Raw genomic sequence first — 19358 nt, 5'->3', positions numbered from 1 at the left:
TTATGACTGAAAAATACAGATTCTTAACTATAGAGAACAAACATGGTTACCAGAGGGGAGGTGGGTGGGGGAATGAGTTAAATAGGTGATGGAGATTAAGGAGTGCACTTGTGATGAGCATCGGGTGTTGTATGGAAATGTTGAATCACTATATTGTACACCTGAAACTAATATTACATTGTATAATAACTAATTGGAATTTAAATATTAAAAAAATATATAAACACTTTTGAACCTAATTATAAATATATAATTTTGTATTGTTTTTCTTAATAAAGCCATTGTATTATATAGACTTTAGGCTCCACTTAACCTGGACCCACCTTTGTATATGTTTTATATACATATAACTTTAAAAAGATAAAACACCAGGCTGATAAGATCATTGACCTTTGGGAAATAGTGACGGCAGACCAAGTAGAGAAAGGTTTTTCAAAGCTTACATCACATACCTTTATAAGTTTTTGCTCTATAATGTTTTGTATTTCCTTTTTTTATTCTCTGACAAAAAGAAACAAAATTCTCATTTCTTCAAAGTAACTTAGATTTTGATAAAAACTGCCTGTCCCCCACCTCCCACCCAAAAACAAAATAAAAATGAAACCAAATTGGGGCACCTGGGTAACTCAGTAGGTTAAGTGTCCCACTCTTGATTTCAGCTCAGGTTATGATCTCAGGGCTGTGAGATCCAACCCTGAGTGGGCTCCGTGCTCAGTGTGGAGTTGGGTTGTCCCTCTCCCTCCCCGTCTGCACCTCCCCTCCCACCCCCCACCCCTCAAGTGCTTGCAAGCACGCTCTCTCTCTCTCTCTCTCAAGTAAATAAATCTTTAAAAACAATGAAACCAAGAGTTTGGTTTGGGGAAAAATGCCACATCTTTCTTGTTTCCTTCACAGCCAAATTTCTATGAAGGTTATTATCATTAGTTTTATTTTTAGGTTTTATTGAAATATAATTTACGTATCATAAAATGCATAGGTTGTGTCAATTCAGTGATATTTTTAGTGAATTTATGAATGTGTGCAACCAGCACCACAATCCAGAAACATTCTCATCACCCTCCAAAATTCCCTTGAGCATATGTGCAGTCTATAAAATTATTCTTTTTTAAAATCTGTTTTTACTTAAGAATGCTTGTCTTTACTTGTCCACCTCTTAGTGCTAGCCTTACCTCACTCCTTTTGACTTCTGCATCAATCATTGAACCTTTCCTTGCCATGGTCACTAATAACTTTATGGTTCTTAAAGTTAATGGATATTCCTTCACTTTTAACTTACTTGATTTTTCAGCTGTCCTTGGCACTGTTGGGAATTCCTTGCTTTATGAAACACTCTCGGCACTCTTGTAGCAGGAAATCTACCCAATATCTGTTCTTTCCTTTCCTTTCTCCTTACTAATAGAAACTCTGTAGGTTACATGTGACCATAGGATCAGCTAAAATATATAAATTATCAACTTCCATGTTGACTATACACCACAGTATATGTGTGAGCTCCTTAAATGCATAGCTAATGTAGACAGTCTTCAACTGTGGCAAATGCCCAGGATCCGATTCCTGATCGAGCCATCAGTCCTAGACATTGTGTGGCCTGTCCCATTGCTAGGGCAAGTGGAGGTTGCTTTGGCAGATTGTGGGTTTCTAATATTGCACTGCTAAGAGTTGAGCACACAGGTTCTCTCTGAATTGGGTCAAGCTGATTTCCAACTGGGCTGTTCCAAGGATCTGAATAAGCAAGTAAACTGAATGCATCCTTCAACATTTTTTTATTTGCCGTGTTCTTGCCACATTCTCTCCTCAGCTGTTCACTCATGGCTTGTAGCTCTCTTCTGAAGTGAATCATTCTCTCTATAGCAGCTTGACTTCCTCCACACAACTGGCGTCTTAACTGACTCGAATCAACTTCCATTTTGGTGTCACAATTCCTTGCTTTATGAAACACTCTTGGCACTCTTGTAGCAGGAAATCTACCCAATATCTGTTCTTCTCTTTCCTTTCTCCTTACTAATAGAAACTCTGTAGGTTACATGTGACCTAGGATCAGCTAAAATACATAAATTACCAAGGTCACTTACATTTGGGGAGGTAATGAGATGTAAGAAGTTGGCTAGGCACTTCTGGAAAGATTTTGATTCTCGACATAGATGTTTTCTCTTCTTGCTTCCCCTGCTTTGCCCTTCATGCCTGGAACACAATTGCTTATTAAAGTTTCATAGAGAATCTCTCCACCATGATATAAATGGCAAGGCATAAAAGTAGGTAGGAGTCCCCTGGGATATTAAGGACATCATGTAACCTTTATAATGTCCATGAACTGCTCATCTTTGGACTTGTAAGTAAGAGGAAACAAACTTGCATTTTGTTTAAGCCCCTGATATTTTGGGTTTCTCTTACCAACATCTAATTGCAATCAATAACTAAAATAGCTCAGATAGCTTCTCTTATTTTGAGACTGTGGGTAAAGGTGCCATCTGGAAAAGTCTTTGTAGAGAAAGACAGAGGATGTTATTTGATGAATTCATCTCTGAGAATATCCTATGATATGACATTCACTTCTATCTCAGACAAGGTATGTTCAGTACTTTCTTGCCTAAATCTCGTAGTTAAATATATGAGAGAGCATGGATTCTATGGACTACAGTTCCTTGCATAAGAACAAACTGGTGTGCTATGTCAGTAAACAGATTTGTTTAGAAAATCAAAGGTACCATTTGCACATTATGGTTATGGCCCTGGGGAAAAAATATTCTTTGGCTATGCAAGATACTGGGATGAAGTTCTTTTTAGAGTTATAACCTACCTACCTACCTACTTTCCTTCCTTCCTTCCTTCCTTCCTTCCTTCCTTCCTTCCTTCCTTCCTTCCTTCCTTCCTTCCTTCCTTCCTTCCTTCCTTCCTTCCCTCCCTCTTCTCTCAGTCCCTCCTTTCCCTCCCTACCATCTGTCTTTTTCTCTCTGTCTCTTTCTGGGAATCATTAATAACTCCAAAAGAGCATATATAGGATGACTGAAAGAGAAGAGCAATCCTCATTTTTCTCACTTCATAGTATAGACTCTTCATTGTTTAAAATCCATTGAAATAATATATTTTGGCTATTATGAAAGTATCAGAAACAAAGGAATAAAAAGAGTAACTATTGTAAGAAAAGTTTCAAAATAGGTTTTCTTGTTTATAGTATTAGGTTTAATTGTGGATGGGAGTCAAAACTGAAACAAATGCATGAAGGGCAACTTAGGGACAACAAAAACCTTATCTTTTATATATCATTGTGCCTAAAGATGCTGTTTCTGTAAATTTATTCTAAAATAACAATTTCGCTGAAGCCTGTTTGGAGTGGAAACTTGTATTAAAGTTAAGATCATGCTTAGCTATCATTCTTGGGCACCAACTGGACAGTGAATCAAGGGGAGAGGGTAATAGCACTTCCTTTCCATAGACTTAGCAGATATTTTGTTTCCACAATTAAAAGTTTTTGTAATAGTTAAAACCCTTAGCTATAGTTTATATTTTTCTATGTATCTACCACAAATTGGCTTGTTTATGACCTAGTTTAATAATTAAGAGCAGGAACAGATTTCTGCCGATATTCAGTATAGTCATTATTAGAATGGCTTCTAATTTTCCTAGGAAGTTTTTTAGAATGCATGATCTAATAAATCTGAAATCTCATTTTTATTAATTATATGAGAAAAGCAGCTACCCATAATTAGGCCAGAAGAGGTACTTGAAATGAGATAGTGATTTTTTTTATTTATCATAAAATCACTCAAAGAAATAATAATTTTATGAGGGGATGAAGATTTCCTTAAAGTAAGTTTTTATCAATCTTATAAATATTTTGATATATTTTTAAAAGAATGACTTTTTGTGAATGATACTTCTGAAGGCAATTAAGTTTAGTATCTTCAATATTTTGCCAAGAAACCAAGTAAGAAATTTTGGAGTACAGCATGACCTGAGATGTCTTTTGTCCTGTGTAATGAAAGTATGTATGGACGTTTATTCCAAAAGGCCATTATTTATAGACACCAACAACCTTCTTCCACATGATCTTCTGAAGTTCTTCAGGGAACTTCTATCAGCCTCAAAAACAGAGGATGCAACCTTGCCGAAGGCTATAAGACTCAGCAGGTTTCCTAACATCTGAACACTGTAACTCTCTAAGAATTTCAATTCTTCTGCATTATCCTCTTCTTTTTTCAAACATCTTCTTAAGGTCTTTAAATAAGGATGATGCCTCAGGGTGAACTGCCACAAACTCAGCAGCTCGCTCATTGTAACTAATCTAGGAAATCAAAGTTCCCCAGAACTTTCTAAACATGGGATGCCCAGCCTCGGCCACTTCAAGTAATTTTTTAGAGCCCCAAACAAATTCAATACTCTTTCTGACATGTTTCTTGTTTGTAGTGATACAAGAGATCTATCTCACTTTTTTGACCTGCTTCCACTTGGTTCACTCCTCTCATTTTATACTTAAGAGGTAATTTTATGTTTCATTTTTTACATATTAAATATCCTCACATAGTTGTCTTTTCTAAAAATAGCTTTAGCTTGGGGCATCTGGGTGGCTCAGTCAGTTAAATGTCCAATCCTTGGTTTCATCTCAGGTCATGATCCCATGGCTCGTGATCTCATGGGTCATGGAAATGAGCCCCACCTTGGGTTCCGCACTCACCAGGGAGTTTGCTTGAAGATTCTCTCCCTCTGCCCCTTCCCCCACTCATGCATGCATACTCTCTCTCTAAAATAAATAAATAAAAGTTAAAAAATAATTATAGCTTGTTCTTTTGACCATGATGCTATAATCAGTAAAAAGAGACTCCAAACTGACAAAACACCAAGCGAAGATTCTCATTTAGTTATCTCATAATTAGTAAATCTAATCTGTTATTGGGCACACTGAAGCCAAATGATCTATATAGAGCAAATGCTAACCTATTTTCTCTTTCCAGCTCCTACTGCAGTTCCCTACTTAACAATAGTAAGGAAGGGTTATGCCTATTTTTTACCATAACATACCTTAGGTTTATAAATATTTTCTTCATTAAGAAATCATAATAGGAAAAAGTTATTCATAAAATTAAAAAACCTAAATCAAGTGTATCATTTGTATATCTTGGGCTATTTTGATGAAGGGATGGTGGGATTTCAAAGTATCTTGATGAGCTCTTGGAGAAGGGCAGTGGCTAGAAGTATGTAGAATTTCACTATTTAAAGTGATAGCATTGCTAATCATGAAACTTCTAAAAACCCCAGAAAGAGATAAAAATATGAATGGTTACTCCATGAAAGATAAGAAGTCTTCAGCCTCTCATGCTAGTTATTCTATGGAGGAAAGGATTTGCAATGATGGTATAGCAAACTAGAGAAATGTTATAATATGGATCTATTGGTCACTTTGAAAATATTATGGATAAGAAAATAATGTACAAAAATTACCCAGAAAATCTACAATTCTGTTGGAAAATATATGGAGTGCCCATGTTGGAACAAAGTCAGTAAAGGAATACTGGAAGGCATAAGGTGACCTAGATCATATGTACAAGGAAGAATACTACAAATGATTAAAACTAATCCAGTGGTGCTCCATGACTGCAAAGAGTTGATAGGGACCAGGGAAAAGCCCTGGAAAAACCAATAAGGTGATTGTTTGATGCAGTACAGTAGAAGCTGCCTTTTGAACCTATATTCTCCCTCGTCTAAGTCCTCATCTCCCAGCTTGAGCTAGGGAATTAGAGAACAGGAGAATTTGCCCCATTATGATTTCCAATATTTTGTGTAAAAAGGAAGACCAATGCCTTCTAAGTCTGTTCTACACTTCTGACCACTGACTTTCCATTTAGACCCTTCTGCTTTCCCAGGAGGAATTCTCTTATCTATTTTTTTAAAGATTTTATTTATTTATTTGACAGAGAGAGATAGCGAGAGCAGGAACACAAGCAGGGGAAGTGGCAGAGGGAGAAGCAGGCTCCCTGCTGAGCAAGGAGCCCGATGCGGGGCTGGATCCCAGGACCCTGGGATCATGACCTGAGCCAAAGGCAGATGCTTAACGACTGAGTCACCCAGGCACCCCTCTCTTATCTATTTTTCTCTGTGATCCTGGATTCCATCCTCAAGAGAATCTTGCTAGTCCATTTTAATACTTGGCCACATATGAATGAGTTTACAACATTGAGGGGTCTGCTAATAACCATAAACTTTTCACATACGTTTAGTAGTCATACTTAAATATATTTACTAAATTGAGTTCTCACTTATGTGTTTGTTTCTTTATTTATGTATTTATTTTTTGATTGTTTGCTTGTTTAATGGTTTCCCCCCCATCATGCTGGCAGTGATTGAAAAGCATTAGATAAGTAAAAACATGAAAGGGTGTAAAAAATATTTTTGAGGGAATAAAGGCATAATATGATCCTGAGGTAAGCAGTGTCTAAAACTGCCTTCAATGATTCCCTCTTCCTGGTATTATCCTTTGAAAGTGGGTTGGGGGCACCTAGGTGGCTCAGTTGTTTAAGCGACTGCCTTTGGCTCCAGGATCAAGTCCCGCATCTGGCTCCCTACTCAGTGGGGAATCTGCTTCTCCCTCTGACCCTCCCCCATCTCGTGCTCTCTCTCTCTTTCAAATAAATAAAAAAACCCTGAAAGTGGGTTGGGTTTAGTGATTCACTTTGGTGAATAGAATGTAGCAGAGGTAACAGAGATCAGGTTACAAGACTGTAGTATCTTTTTTGCACCCTTCTGCACTCACTTGTTTTCTCTGAGGGAAGTCAGCTACCTTGTTGTAAGCTGCCCTGTGGAAAGGCCCACTTGACAAGAAATTGTTGTCTCCGACCAATAGCTAGCAAGGACTAAAGGCCAGCGAAGAGACACATGAGTGGCCTCAGAAGCATTGTTCCTCTCCCACTTGAGCTTTGAGATGACTGCAGTCCTGGCTGACACCTTAATTGAAGCCTTGTGGGATACTCTGAGTTAGGTGATCCAGTTAAGTCAAGTGCAGATTCCTAATGCACAGAAGATGTGAAATAAAAATAAGTTAGCTGTTTTAAGCCACTAAATTTTGGGCTAATGTGTTTCACAGTGATGGATAACTAATTTAGACCCCTTTTGTGTAAAAGAAGATACATGTGCTCTTATATGCATAAAGTGTGTTTTGCAAAAAGATTGAAGAAATTGTTAATAATACTTACCTCCAATAACAGAGTATGAAGACGTGGGGAATTCATTTTACTTTATACTGTTCTCCATTGTTTGGATATTTGATCATGAAAATGTATTACTTCTTAATCATCATAATAAAATAACTAAAAGTAGTAGTTTTTGTTTAGTTTAGCTTTTAGTTTTGTTTTAATGAGAAAATCATAGCTAACATCACATGCTATTTAGGAAAGAATGAGGACACTATTTATGAAAACCTACGGCGGGGCTAGGGTGGCTCAGTAGGTTCAGCATCCAACTCTTGATTTCAGCTCAGGTCATGATCTCAGGGTCATAAGATCGAGTCCCAGGTTAGACTCCGGGCTCAGCATGGAGTTTGCTTGTCCCTCTCCCTACCCCTGCTTGCACACTCTCTCTCTCTGAAATAAATACATAAATAAAGTCTTTTTAAAAACCTATGGGAAGTGTTTTAAATCATACTCAGAAGAAATTTTATAGAGTTAAGTGGATTTGATATGAAAAATCGAAATGAAAATAAGGAACAAAATTTTCTCTTTAAGAAGAAAAAAAAGAAAAACAAAAACCCAAATAAATTGAAATAAAGTATGTATAAGTACAGAAATTAATTAGGTAGAAGATAAACCATTCAAACAAATACCAGTAATCTCACCTACACTAAAACCAAAACATGACATGGTGAAAAGATTGGTAAAATATATTAAAAATTGGCAAACATAAATAAGAAAAAAGAGTTGAGGCCCAAATATATGCCAAGAATGAAAGAAATCCTATGAGTACAGATTAGAAACATTTTCGTTAATGGAACAAACACAGATGTGCCCCAATATCCCTATTCATTCAGCTTTGCTTAGGAGATCCCAGCAAATGCCAGAAGCAGTGAAGGAGAAATAAAAAGTAAAAGTAGTGCAAAATACATTGAAGACTGATTGTTGATGATATGATAGCACATATAGACAATCTGAGAGCATCTCATTAATAATTAGAACTAATATGAGAGTTTATCAAAGTGACCATTTACAAAAAGCTTCTATGTGACTCCTGCACTCACTTAAGAGTAAATAGCTTATTGTCTTCGCTGTAATATAGCAATTGCCCTAAAGTGGCTTCTGATTTCAATGGACAATTTCAGCCTTTAATGACAATCCCATTAGAACCCATTCTGTATTTTAAAACCTGTCTGTACTCACTTAGAAATTGAGGGAACTGTTTCACTGATTTTATTCTTTGTACATTGTGTTGACTATGTTGGTATGGTTGTTTTCTCATTTCTGGACTTCTAATACTCATTGCAGAGGTCTCTCAAGTTTTAGTCCAGGTTTTAGAAACTGTGGTTCTAAAAAGGTAGTAGAGGGGCGCTGGGGTGACTCAGTCAGTTAGGTGTACAACTCTTGATTTTTGGCTCAGGTCATGATCTCAGCATCCTTCCGCCGAGCCCCACGTCAGGCTCTGCACTCAGCAGGGAAACTGCTTGAGGATTTCTCTCTCTCTCCCTCAGTCCTCCCCCCAACTAGTGCATGTGCACTCTCTCTCTCAAATAAGTAAATCTTTAAAAAAATTAAAAAATGAATAAAATTAAAAAATTAAAAGGTAGTAGAACATGGCTCTCTGCTGTGGTATTCTGCAGAAGGCTTCTTACTTGATAACTCTAGGAAGTGCCTAGATTTATGTGGCACTGAAGTTGTAAGCACTCTATGTACATATGTTGGTATAATCAAGAAAAAGTTTTATAAGCATTTTGATGGAAAGTACAAATTTCAGTTTGGATCTTAAATCAAGTCAGTTTGACATTGCACAGAAATCATGGATGCCATGATAATGCCTGTTATCTAAATGAGATGGAGGCACCTCCTTTGTCTTCAGTGGAGTAAGGTTTTGCCACACATCATTTTTTATGTACTTCCAAGCTACATTTGAATTTCAAATAAATGCCGTTAATGTGATGGCCAAGGAAAATTTCTTTAGTTATATTTTTATTCAAAAATTCTAAATTCCGGGGCGCCTGGGTGGCTGGCTCAGTCGTTAAGCGTCTGCCTTCGGCTCGGGTCATGATCCCAGAGTCCTGGGATCGAGCCCCGCATCGGGCTCCCTGCTCGGCGGGAAGCCTGCTTCTCCCTCTCCTACTCCCCCTGCTTGTATTCCCTCTCTCGCTCTGTCTCTGTCTGTCAAATAAATAAATAAAATCTTTAAAAAAAAATTCTAAATTCCTTGAAAAAATTATATTTCCCTAGGAAGTTTATTTCCCTCCTTTCTCAGAAAATTAAGTTCAGTTGTCTTCTCTCTTTTCAGAACTACAAAATTCCCTCCTCAGGAGTCTAAACTGATGGCCTTACCTCATATTTTATAGGGCAGAGAGTCAAAGCAATAACATCAGACTCCCCCCTTACCTCATATTTTATAGGGCAGAGAGTCAAAGCAATAACATCAGACTCCCCCACCCCTTCCTACCCCCAAACCTGTCAATTTTTTTGACCGAATTCATACCATATGGTCTGATTCTAGGAAAGGGCATTCCTCCACTTGTTTCTAGGTAACATCTCCTCCAGGGCTTGAAATCCACAATTTCCCACATCATTCATTTCTTTCTCATGTTTTATTGTCAATATAAATTTTTCTACTATCCTTCATCTTAAAAATAAAGTGTAACAATGATCCTTTAAATATACATCTTATTCCAGCTATCACTCCATTTTTCTTTTCCTCTTCATAGCAAAAGTTCTGGAAAGACTTGCCTATACTCACTATCTTACTTGCTCTCCTCCTGTATACCTTCAACCAATGCAAATCTGGCTTCCATTCCACCTCTGTTCTAAAGATGTCCATAAAATTTTACTTACTGAAGAGATAAGTTTCCTATTAATTTATCAGTGGTTTAAAGAACTCAGCTATGCATGCATTTTTGTGCAGTTCCTAAATACTAAGTACTTTACAACTGAGTTTGGTAAAATGTCTCTCTTTAAGAAAATTTCTTTCTTTTAAGAATTTACTAAACGTTGTCCTTTAAAATTTCATCTTTATTTCAATTTACACTTTTTATTGCACTTTTATTAGTAGCAACTTACCAGAAGCATATCATTGAAAAAAATAGAGAAATGATGAAAGAAAGAACATTTTCAAAAGGTCACAAGTAATGAAAGTTAATCAGCATGAATCACAAAATAAGCAGAGACTTCAAAAATTAAGGGAACTGAATTATTTCTGCTGATATGATAAACATTACCACAATTATTATGGCTACTAAGGTTAGATAATTTTCCATGGATTTTTTGATATTTAATTTTTTTATTATTTTGAAATAATTTTAGATTTATAGAAAAAAAGAGTTCCAAAGTTAATACAGAGAGTTCCCACATACCCCTCACTCAGTTTCCCCTAATGTTAACGTCTTACCTTAGTCTATTTGTTAAATCTAAGAAACCAACATTGGTTTATGACTATTAAGTAAACTGCAGACTTTATTCAGATTTTCCCAACTTTGTCCACTAATATCCTTTTTCTGTTACAGGATCCTATCTAGGATACCACAATGCATTTAGTCACCAAGTCTCCTTAGACTTCTCTGGTTTCTCAGCCTTTTCTTGTTTCCTGTGACCTTGAAATTTTTTAAGAGTACTGGCCAAGTATTTTGTAGAATGTTCCTTAATTTGGGGTTGTCTGATATTTTCCTCATGGCTAGACTGAAGCTATGGGTTCTGGGGAAGAACAACCATGGAGGTGAATGCCCTTCCTGTATCATATTGGAGGCATATGATATTGATGTGACTTTATCACTGGTGATATTAGCTAGCATCACTTGTTTAAGTGGTGTTTGTAGGATTTATTTACTATAAAGTTACTCCTTTTTCTTTTTTTATAATCTGTTCTTTTGGATGCAAGATACTTAGAAGAGGGAGGGAAATCAAACTCCACCTCTATTTATGCTATTTGGAATTATTCTTTAGGGAGATTTATCCCTTATCCCCAAATTATTTATTTATTTTTTTATATCAGGATGGACTCATGAATATTTGTCTTATACTTTAGGTCATAATGTAATACCACATTACTATTTTTTAAATCAAACTCTTCTAGCTTTGGCCATTGGGAACTCCATTATTTATTGTGCAATTTTGACATACCCTCATCCCACTTCCTTGCTGTCCAGCACTACAGGATGTTCCAGGGTTATCTTGTATATTCCCTGCCCTAGCATTGGAATCAGACATTTCCCCAAGGATTTCTGGTTCCTTTCATTGTAAAATGGTTTTAGAAATCAAGAGCCAGGTGCTGGTGGTGCTCTTTACTACAGGGCTGTCAAGGGTCCCAAGGCCTTTCAGTGGAGAGAGCTATGAAATATGTAGCAGTATAATAACCCATGTATACATACATTTCTGTAATTATTTCAGCATTTATCCATCTGTATATATATTATGGTAACCTAATTGTGAATTCATACTGGTATCTCCCAACTTGAATTCAGTACCACAGAGTTCATCTAGCCTTCCCTCCTTGCTTATCTATAATTGCCCTGTCTGATAGTAAGAAACCTAGTTCTCACCATCCATGTACTTGCTTATTAAACATGAGATATATCTGTAAAGTAGGTTGAGAATTATTACTTAATCTGAATCATCATGAGAAACAAATTTGCCAGCTGGAGTACAGTTTTTATGTATGGTTCTTTTTGTCTTTAATTTTGACAAAGTTATTTAGCCAGCTTCTTTTCTCCCACCTGCTTCAGTGAGGTTATGTCATAAATTTGTAATAGAGTTAGATTCATTTGTCATAGTGTGTATTACATTCTGAGATTTCCTGACATTCTGGTTGAAATTCTTTTAGTTTGCATATGTTAAAGTTTACTCTTTGTGATGTACAATTCTATGAATTTTGACAAATACATTGAATCATATATCCACCAGTCCAGTACCATACAGAGTAGTTCCATCACCCTAAAATTCTACAGAGATGTTTTTGGAGAGGAAACTACTATGAGAAAGCATGTGCAAAAAAAATCTTTCCCAAAAAATATTTGGTGCTATCTGATGATGTTAAAGTAAGTGTATTTCCATATTTCTAAAGACATTTTTTTAAAAATTACAGGTATCTTTTATTCACCAAGAATTCATAATGCAAGCTTTTAAAAAAAATGTTTATGAGGGTGACTATCAGTTATCATTTATTAGTCTTAAGAGCGTAACACCTAAGGCCCAAATCCTGTCTCTTACTTAGAGAGCAACTCACTGTAGAAAAGAGGCTTTTTCATTTGATTGAAGATCTTATGGTTACCTATCATGAGTCTCAGTCCTTCACAGTGTTGGTCATACCTGTCAGTTGAGGAAGAGAGTTTCTAGAATATCTGGGTTGTTACAGCTTTTTAAAGAATAATCAAAAGAACCAATCATGCATACTTGGCTGTGATTTGAATTTGATTCTAGACAGAGATTCATGAGCAACAACCTTTTTAGCTAATGTCGTCCTGATCAATGTGTAGCAGAGGCTAGAAGTACTATCCCTACTCCTGCATGTACTATTTTTCTATTTTGTATTTTAGTTTTTGTTTTTCTTTGGTTCATCATTGTTGTTGTTTTGTTTTCCTCAGTGACCTACAATTTAATTTCAGGGGTTTGAGTTGCCAATACAACTACCATATAGCTGACAAAAGTCCAAAGTGAGACCATGGCCATCTTAAGAGATAAAAGGAGACTCTTAAATGTCATGAAAGAATCTTGAGATGTGGGTTCTCAATTTCTGTTGTCAACCAAACCAAATCACCATGCACCAAAACAATGACACTATGCACCATTATTAAGTTGGATTAATTTAGTTGTAAATTCTATTTGAGTCCCTACTCCGTATCTTCTTAACTCAATGACTTTGGAAGGTTAACTTCTCTGAACTTAAGTTTCCTGTACTTCATTTTAATATACTTTTTTTCCTGAAGAAAAATTGAGAAATTACACTTGACTATACTTGATAGCATATGTGTGTCTAATTTCCATAGGTGGTTGCTTATATAACAGAGTTAGAGATAAAGAAGCTGCCAAAGCTAGGAAGGAAAATAAACATTATACTTTGAATAAAGCAGCAGGATAGGAAACTGTCTACCCCCCTTCCCAATGAAAACATTCAAAAACCTCTAGTTCTCCCTAGAACACGGCATTACTGTACTAAGCTCCTTGTGAAACTGAACTGTCATACATCCATCTCTGAACTTGCACTATGCAGTAAAGGAATATATATTAAGTGCTCCAGAAGGCTCTGAAAACTAAATATAGAAATCTAAACCTCTCAATTTACTGTTGAAGAGACTGAAGTAGAAATAAATTAAGATAGTGAAGTTCATAGAAGTTGATCACAGGATGGCTAAGATCCAGTCTATTGTAACTTTATGCATTATGCTTTTGGCTCACAACATGGTAGAATGAGCACTGCTGAAGGTTGCTGTTGGACTAACAAAATTCACCCAAATTTTTTGGCCTGCCTTTTAGCAATAAGGCTCCATTATATTTTTTTCATGTCTATTCTTTTCCACACCTGTCTTTTTAAGGAATGGCTGCCAGAAGATGTCTTTTTAAAAGTATAGTTTGGCATCTGTCACAATTTTATGCAGTTAAATTCTGTGCATAATTAGGAGACAATTATAATACTGCATAAAGGCCATGAGGGCTTACACAGAACTGTCCTGTAGAAATTCCATATTGGAATGAAAATAATTGGTGTTGAAAATTTAAATTTAAAGGTGCAGTTTTGCCTGCTTATTTGATAGAATTGTTAGCTTTGCCTGCCATCTCATGGAAGGCTGGTAGTGATATTGTATTGCTCTCTTCTATACATCAATAGGACCAATGTTTGCATAAATTAAAACTGTAACAATTACTTCCATTTTCTGGGACTTTACCTGCTTGGCTTTCACCTATAATCATAACTTTATTTTTCAAATTAATTATTTGAGTCCCTTTTATCTATCTATCATCTATCTATCTATCTATCTATCATCTATCTATCTATCATCTATCTTATTCAAATCCAACCTCTCTCTTTGGGAGGACTTTTACTCCTCCAAATGGCAAATTGTTTAAGTAATCTAGAGACTTACTCAGTCCAAAACAGGTGGGGGTATTTGCACTCATCACAGTTCAAACAGTGAAACAGAAACACTGGGGGGAGGGTGATACACAGATAACAAGTGACTTATATAATAGAGACCTCATATTATGTAATTGTGAAAGCTGGTTAAGCAGTCTTCATAAGGTTTTTGTCTACTTCAGGTGCTGGAGCCTAAAGTCAGACAGCATTCAGAAAGAAGAGATGGGTGTAAAATAGGGGGAAACAAGGATAGATAGGAATCCATGAGGAGTAGGTGGAACTTACGAGGACAGACTGGAACCTATGTTGCTCTTTCACTACCTCCAAACCTCCAACTTTGATGAGTAAGTGCCCTGCAGAAGTAGTCTCTCTTTTTTATGGAACTGGTGATGCTGAGAGATATGAGGGGAAGCTGGTATAGCTGTAGGCCCAGCTGCTTCACAGTAAAGTTAGCCAGCAGATCAGTGACAATGTACCCCTTCCTCTACTTTCTGAGCATTAAAAAAATATAGCTACTGGGACGCCTGGGTGGCTCCATCAGTTACATATCTGCCTTTGGCTCAGGTCATGATCCCAGGGTCCTGGGATCGAGCCCTGCATCGGGCTCCCTCCTCCACAGGAAGCCTGCTTCTCCCTCTCCCACTCCCCCTGTTTGTGTTCCTGCTCTCACTGTGTCTCTCTCTGTCAAATAAGTAAACAAAATCTTTAAAAAAAAAAATATCTTTAAAAAAATATATAGCTACTACTTTACCTTTGCCTTCCAAATCTCTCAAATGTCTCATGTAGCACAAGAAATCTCAGAACTGGGGCACCTGGGTGGCTCAGTCAGTTGAACATCAGATTCTTGGTTTCAGCTCAGGTCACGATCTCAGGGGTCATGGGACTGAACCCCACAGCAAGCTCCATGCTTAGTGGGGAGTCTACTTGAGATTCTATCTGCCCCTCCCCCCACCCCCTGCTCATGTGTCCATGCGCCTGTTCCCTCTTTATCTAAAATAAAATGAAATGAATCTCAAAAAAAAAAAAAAATCAACCATGCAGGAAACTCTGAAGAAAGTTTCAGTTCACAGTACCACCCCCACACTCAGAACTGCTTCCAAACAGCAGGTGAAAAAAAAAAAAAAAAAAAAACTGGGGCGCCTGGGTGGCTCTGTCGGTTAAGCATCTGCCTTTGGCTTGGGTCATGGTCCCGGGATCAAGTCCCACATGGGGCTCCCTGCTCAGAGGGGTCTGCTTCTCCCTCTCCCTCTGCTGCTCTCTGTCAAATAAATAAATAAAATTAAAAAAAAAAAAGAAAAAAAACTGGATAATCTGCTCTTGTCATTGTTCTGTCACCCAGTGTCACTAGAAATTCCAAAAGTGTTTTTTAATGTTTTGTTGATGTTGCTAGGATACATCTCACCCAATTGTGCAGGGTTGCCCCAAACTTGGGATGCTAGTTTGTAATTTTGTTCTCATGTCCTGTTTTAAACCACAGAGTTCAGACTCACTGGGTTCTTTTGGGGCTTTAGGTTCTTTCCTAACAGCAAACCTTGGTAGGGGCTGCCCCAATCTCCCAGATCCCCCAGGCAGTTGTTCCTGACTTTGAATCTCAGTAAACGGGAAATTTGGTTGTTATTTTCCATTCCAAAGTCGAATTTCATTATGTAAATTTCTCAACTTGCTCTCAAGGGGCCAGAGATCATATCCATTTTAAGGAGTATTATCAAAGGAAAGCAGGGGTCTGGGGGGTAAAGCAAGGCCTCTGCATTCACTTACACAAGTAACAGATGTAAAACAAAAATGAGTATTATTTTTATTGAACACTAATTGAACATCCGGCATGCAAAATTTACATTAAATAAGGCTTAAAACAAGGTATTTTAAAAAAGCTATTTAACCTCTTATAAGCAAGTGAAGAGAATTTTTAGCAATGCATGGATGTCTAATGGAAATTTTCTTCCAATGGTATCAGTTATCTGTAAGGATAAACAACTCTTTATTGCAACATTAAGTTATTCTTAAAGTCATTTCACATATATATTCTCAAATATTAGGCATTCTTATATTCCTGGCTGGTATCTTACAGGAGATGGTTGTCCCAAGAGGACTTCCTGGAAGGCAATCCTGTGGGAGCTCTTGCCATAAAACTTCAAGAGAATTGAGAGTGCAGAATAAACAATGTCATGTGATGAAGTTTAATTTTTACCAGCCTCTGCTCAAATTAATCAATATTAACACAGGGATTGAGAAAGTGTCAACAATCCCTAATTATTCCAGAAGCATGAATTATCTTGTTAGGAATTTATGCACCCTTTCTCCTCTTTTCCTTTTCTGTGAGAGAGAGTGAAAGAGAGTCTGTGTGTGTATGCGCATGGGTGTGTGTGTGTGTATGGCCAAGTGTCTGCGTTAAAGGAACAAGACCATGATTTGCTTTATTTTACTTTGGTGTGTGTGTGTGTGGCCAAGTGTCCGCATTAAAGGAACAAGACCATGGTTTGCTTTATTTTACTTTACTTTTAAAGAATAAACACATTTCTGAAATTTTCAAGTCAACTGAAGAAATTAACCTTAAACTGCTAGAGATGAAAGAAAAAAGGTCGTAGCTTTCAGGGTGTCAGAAATGAGAAGATAGATTCAATAAGGCTATTACTTTTTTCACCATAACTTGTAGAAGTCAGCTATAAGAGCTGAGCCATAAGAAAACAAATGAAAAGAGGCAAAAATAAAAAACAAAAAACCTTACATATTTTCTTACACAGAGATATAATGGGTAAAGAGAGAGGAATAAAGAAACCAAGTGAGAGGAAAGGAATGGGAGAGGAAGAATGTAAAGAAGGGAGAGTAAAGAGATGGAAAAGATGGTTTTTATGGTAGAAAATAGATAGAAAACAAAAACAAATTTATTGTTAAACTGAATGTTCAAGTCCAGCCTACTGAGGTGACATCTAGCTGGAGCAGGCATGAGGCCTTCAGGACGGAAAGCACCGCACACGGTCTTGGTTCTCTTCCTCCTCAGATGAACTGGAGGTACTGGAAGAAGCATCCGACTCTGCATCCATGACTCCAACTCCAGGAGCTCCCCAGTGCTGGTGATGACCTCTCTGTGTCAGGTGACGCATGAGGAACCAAAGCATGTGGCTGTCAAACAGGTCAGTGTGGTGTATGCGATCTTCATCCCGTTCTCGCTTGTTTCTCTTAATCATATTCTTTAACCCGCTCAGCTCAGTGGTTGCTTTAGCTGTGGGTGCCCAGATCTTGGCATCATGATCTAGGCCACTGGTCGCCAGCACAGGTAGGTAAGGATGGGGCTCAAGACAGTTTATGGTGCCTCCCTTGTCTCCCTCCATGAACTGAACGATCTGGCGGGATGATTTTTCCCAGAGGAAGATGTGCCCACAATCACTGCCGCTCACCACAAACTCACTTCTGGGGCCATAGAAATTGACACCTTTGATTGTGGCATTATTTCTGTGCCCCTTGTATCTCTTAACATACTGGGCTCCATCTCCATCAAAGGAGTTGAAGAGATAAATATCTTCATCATTATAACTGGCCAGGAGCTCTGTGCCATCGTGGCTGTACACAAGGCAGGTGATGTTTGCTTTGGAATCACAGTTGACTAGGTGATGAGGACAGAATTTCTTGAGTACCCCATTATTCTCATTCTCATTAATTTTCCTTTGGTCATAAATTCTTACAAACTGATCTCTTCCGCCCACCGCAAACTGGTAAGTACTGGCAGGATTCACATGGATTGTATACAGCCCCACTTTCTTCTCCCTCTCTTTGGTTACCACCACTCTGGAAGCTGGCTGGCCTTGTCTGAGGTCAATGGCGAAAACAACTGCATCTTCACCTGAAGTTAGGAACTTAAAAGGGGAGTCTGGCTCCAGAGCCAACTTATGGGAGGCTCCCCTGTGCTGGGCCACACGCTTAGTATTCTTACAGTGTGGTAGAGCAGAGAGCTCTGCTATGCGTACCTGCCCATCACGGGCACACATGGCCATGGTGGAATCACCACAATTGGGAAGGAACTTGGCTTGGAAGACATTATTTTTGTGGCCACTCGCAAACTGCAGTACTGGCTGCCGACGCGCCCAGTCCCACACTATCACTCTAAGGTCATCACTGCTACTGGCCAGCCAGGTGCCACGCTGGTTAAAGTGCACAGTATTGACGCAACCATGATGGCCTTCAAGCTCATAGAGCAGGTGGAAACGCTGCACAAAGACTCTGGCCCCACAGGCCTCATATACAAAGCGGGCACTGGAACCCAGCTGCCGCTCTCGAAGAGCGGAAAGGACTTGCCAGCGAGGGCGGGGCAGGGTAGATGTTTCGGAGGACACCCAGTCCTCCAGGGCCCGATCCTCATCTGATAAATACTGATCACGGTTAGCTTCATCGCACCGTACCTGAGGCTGTTCTGCGGCCGCTCCTCTCTCCTCTTCCGCTCCTAGCTCCTCCTCTTCTGCTGAGCGGTAAGGGAATAGGTTTTCCTCACAGATGAACCCGTCCGAGTCTTCCGTGCTTTCAAAGTTGGTGTTTTCGGCTGAACTTTCTGCGTCTGTGCCTTGACCTTCTGGGCTGGCCTGGCTGAGGACGCCACCATCTCTGGTCAAATTCAAGCTCAGTTCAGTATCTGAAGATGTCTCTCTCCCGGCATCCACTTCAGACTGCTCCTCAGGCCTCTTAGGCAGGCTGCTTCTTCCCAAGTCTTGTGGGCCATCTGTGCCGCTCCCGTTGTCAGACATCTTAAATGACGCTTGCTGTAGCCTGTCTGGAGTGGGAAAAAGCCCCACAAGTTGGAGGAAGGGAGGAGGCCCGGCCCGGCTGGGGACAGACCAGGGAAAACTGGCTAGGCCTAGCGGCAAGACGCTAACGCGGTAAGCCAAAGCCGGAAGGGGGATTAGCCGGCTGAAGCAGTTGGAAGTATGGGAGCTGGTGAGGTTCAGAAGACTTTGTCCCGACTAGCATCTCGCGGTATCTCAGGACTGCTCAGCCTCTTCCAGGCCCTCAGCCCCACCCCCGCAACTATCTTACACTTGTCAGTGGCTGTACGTTCTGTTCTTTTGAAAATGGGAACACGTTACCCTTTGGGAAAATATTCTCAGAGAACTATCAGCAAAAGTGATACTCTTTAG

At 38.6% G+C, this 19358-nt stretch overlaps 1 protein-coding gene across 1 annotated transcript; it reads right to left on the bottom strand.

The window, feature by feature from the left end:
* Positions 1-17186: 17186 nt before the first annotated feature.
* On the bottom strand, positions 17187-18968 carry LOC118004089 (DDB1- and CUL4-associated factor 8-like). Its single transcript, XM_034995281.1, has one exon. It carries the CDS (start codon positions 18966-18968, stop codon positions 17187-17189), a length of 1782 nt encoding a protein of 593 aa, XP_034851172.1.
* Positions 18969-19358: the final 390 nt, after the last annotated feature.

The sequence above is a fragment of the Mirounga leonina genome, unplaced genomic scaffold (assembly GCF_011800145.1).
Source record: "Mirounga leonina isolate KUSES-001 unplaced genomic scaffold, KU_Mleo_1.0 Mir_101595, whole genome shotgun sequence".
NCBI lineage: Eukaryota > Metazoa > Chordata > Mammalia > Carnivora > Phocidae > Mirounga > Mirounga leonina.
Note: the sequence above shows the minus strand (reverse complement) of the source record. Positions and strands in the feature narration are given on the sequence as shown.

Coding starts and splice junctions, on each gene's coding strand:
- LOC118004089 (XM_034995281.1), bottom strand. CDS start 18,968: ATGTCTGACAACGGGAGCGGCACAGATGGCCCACAAGACTTGGGAAGA.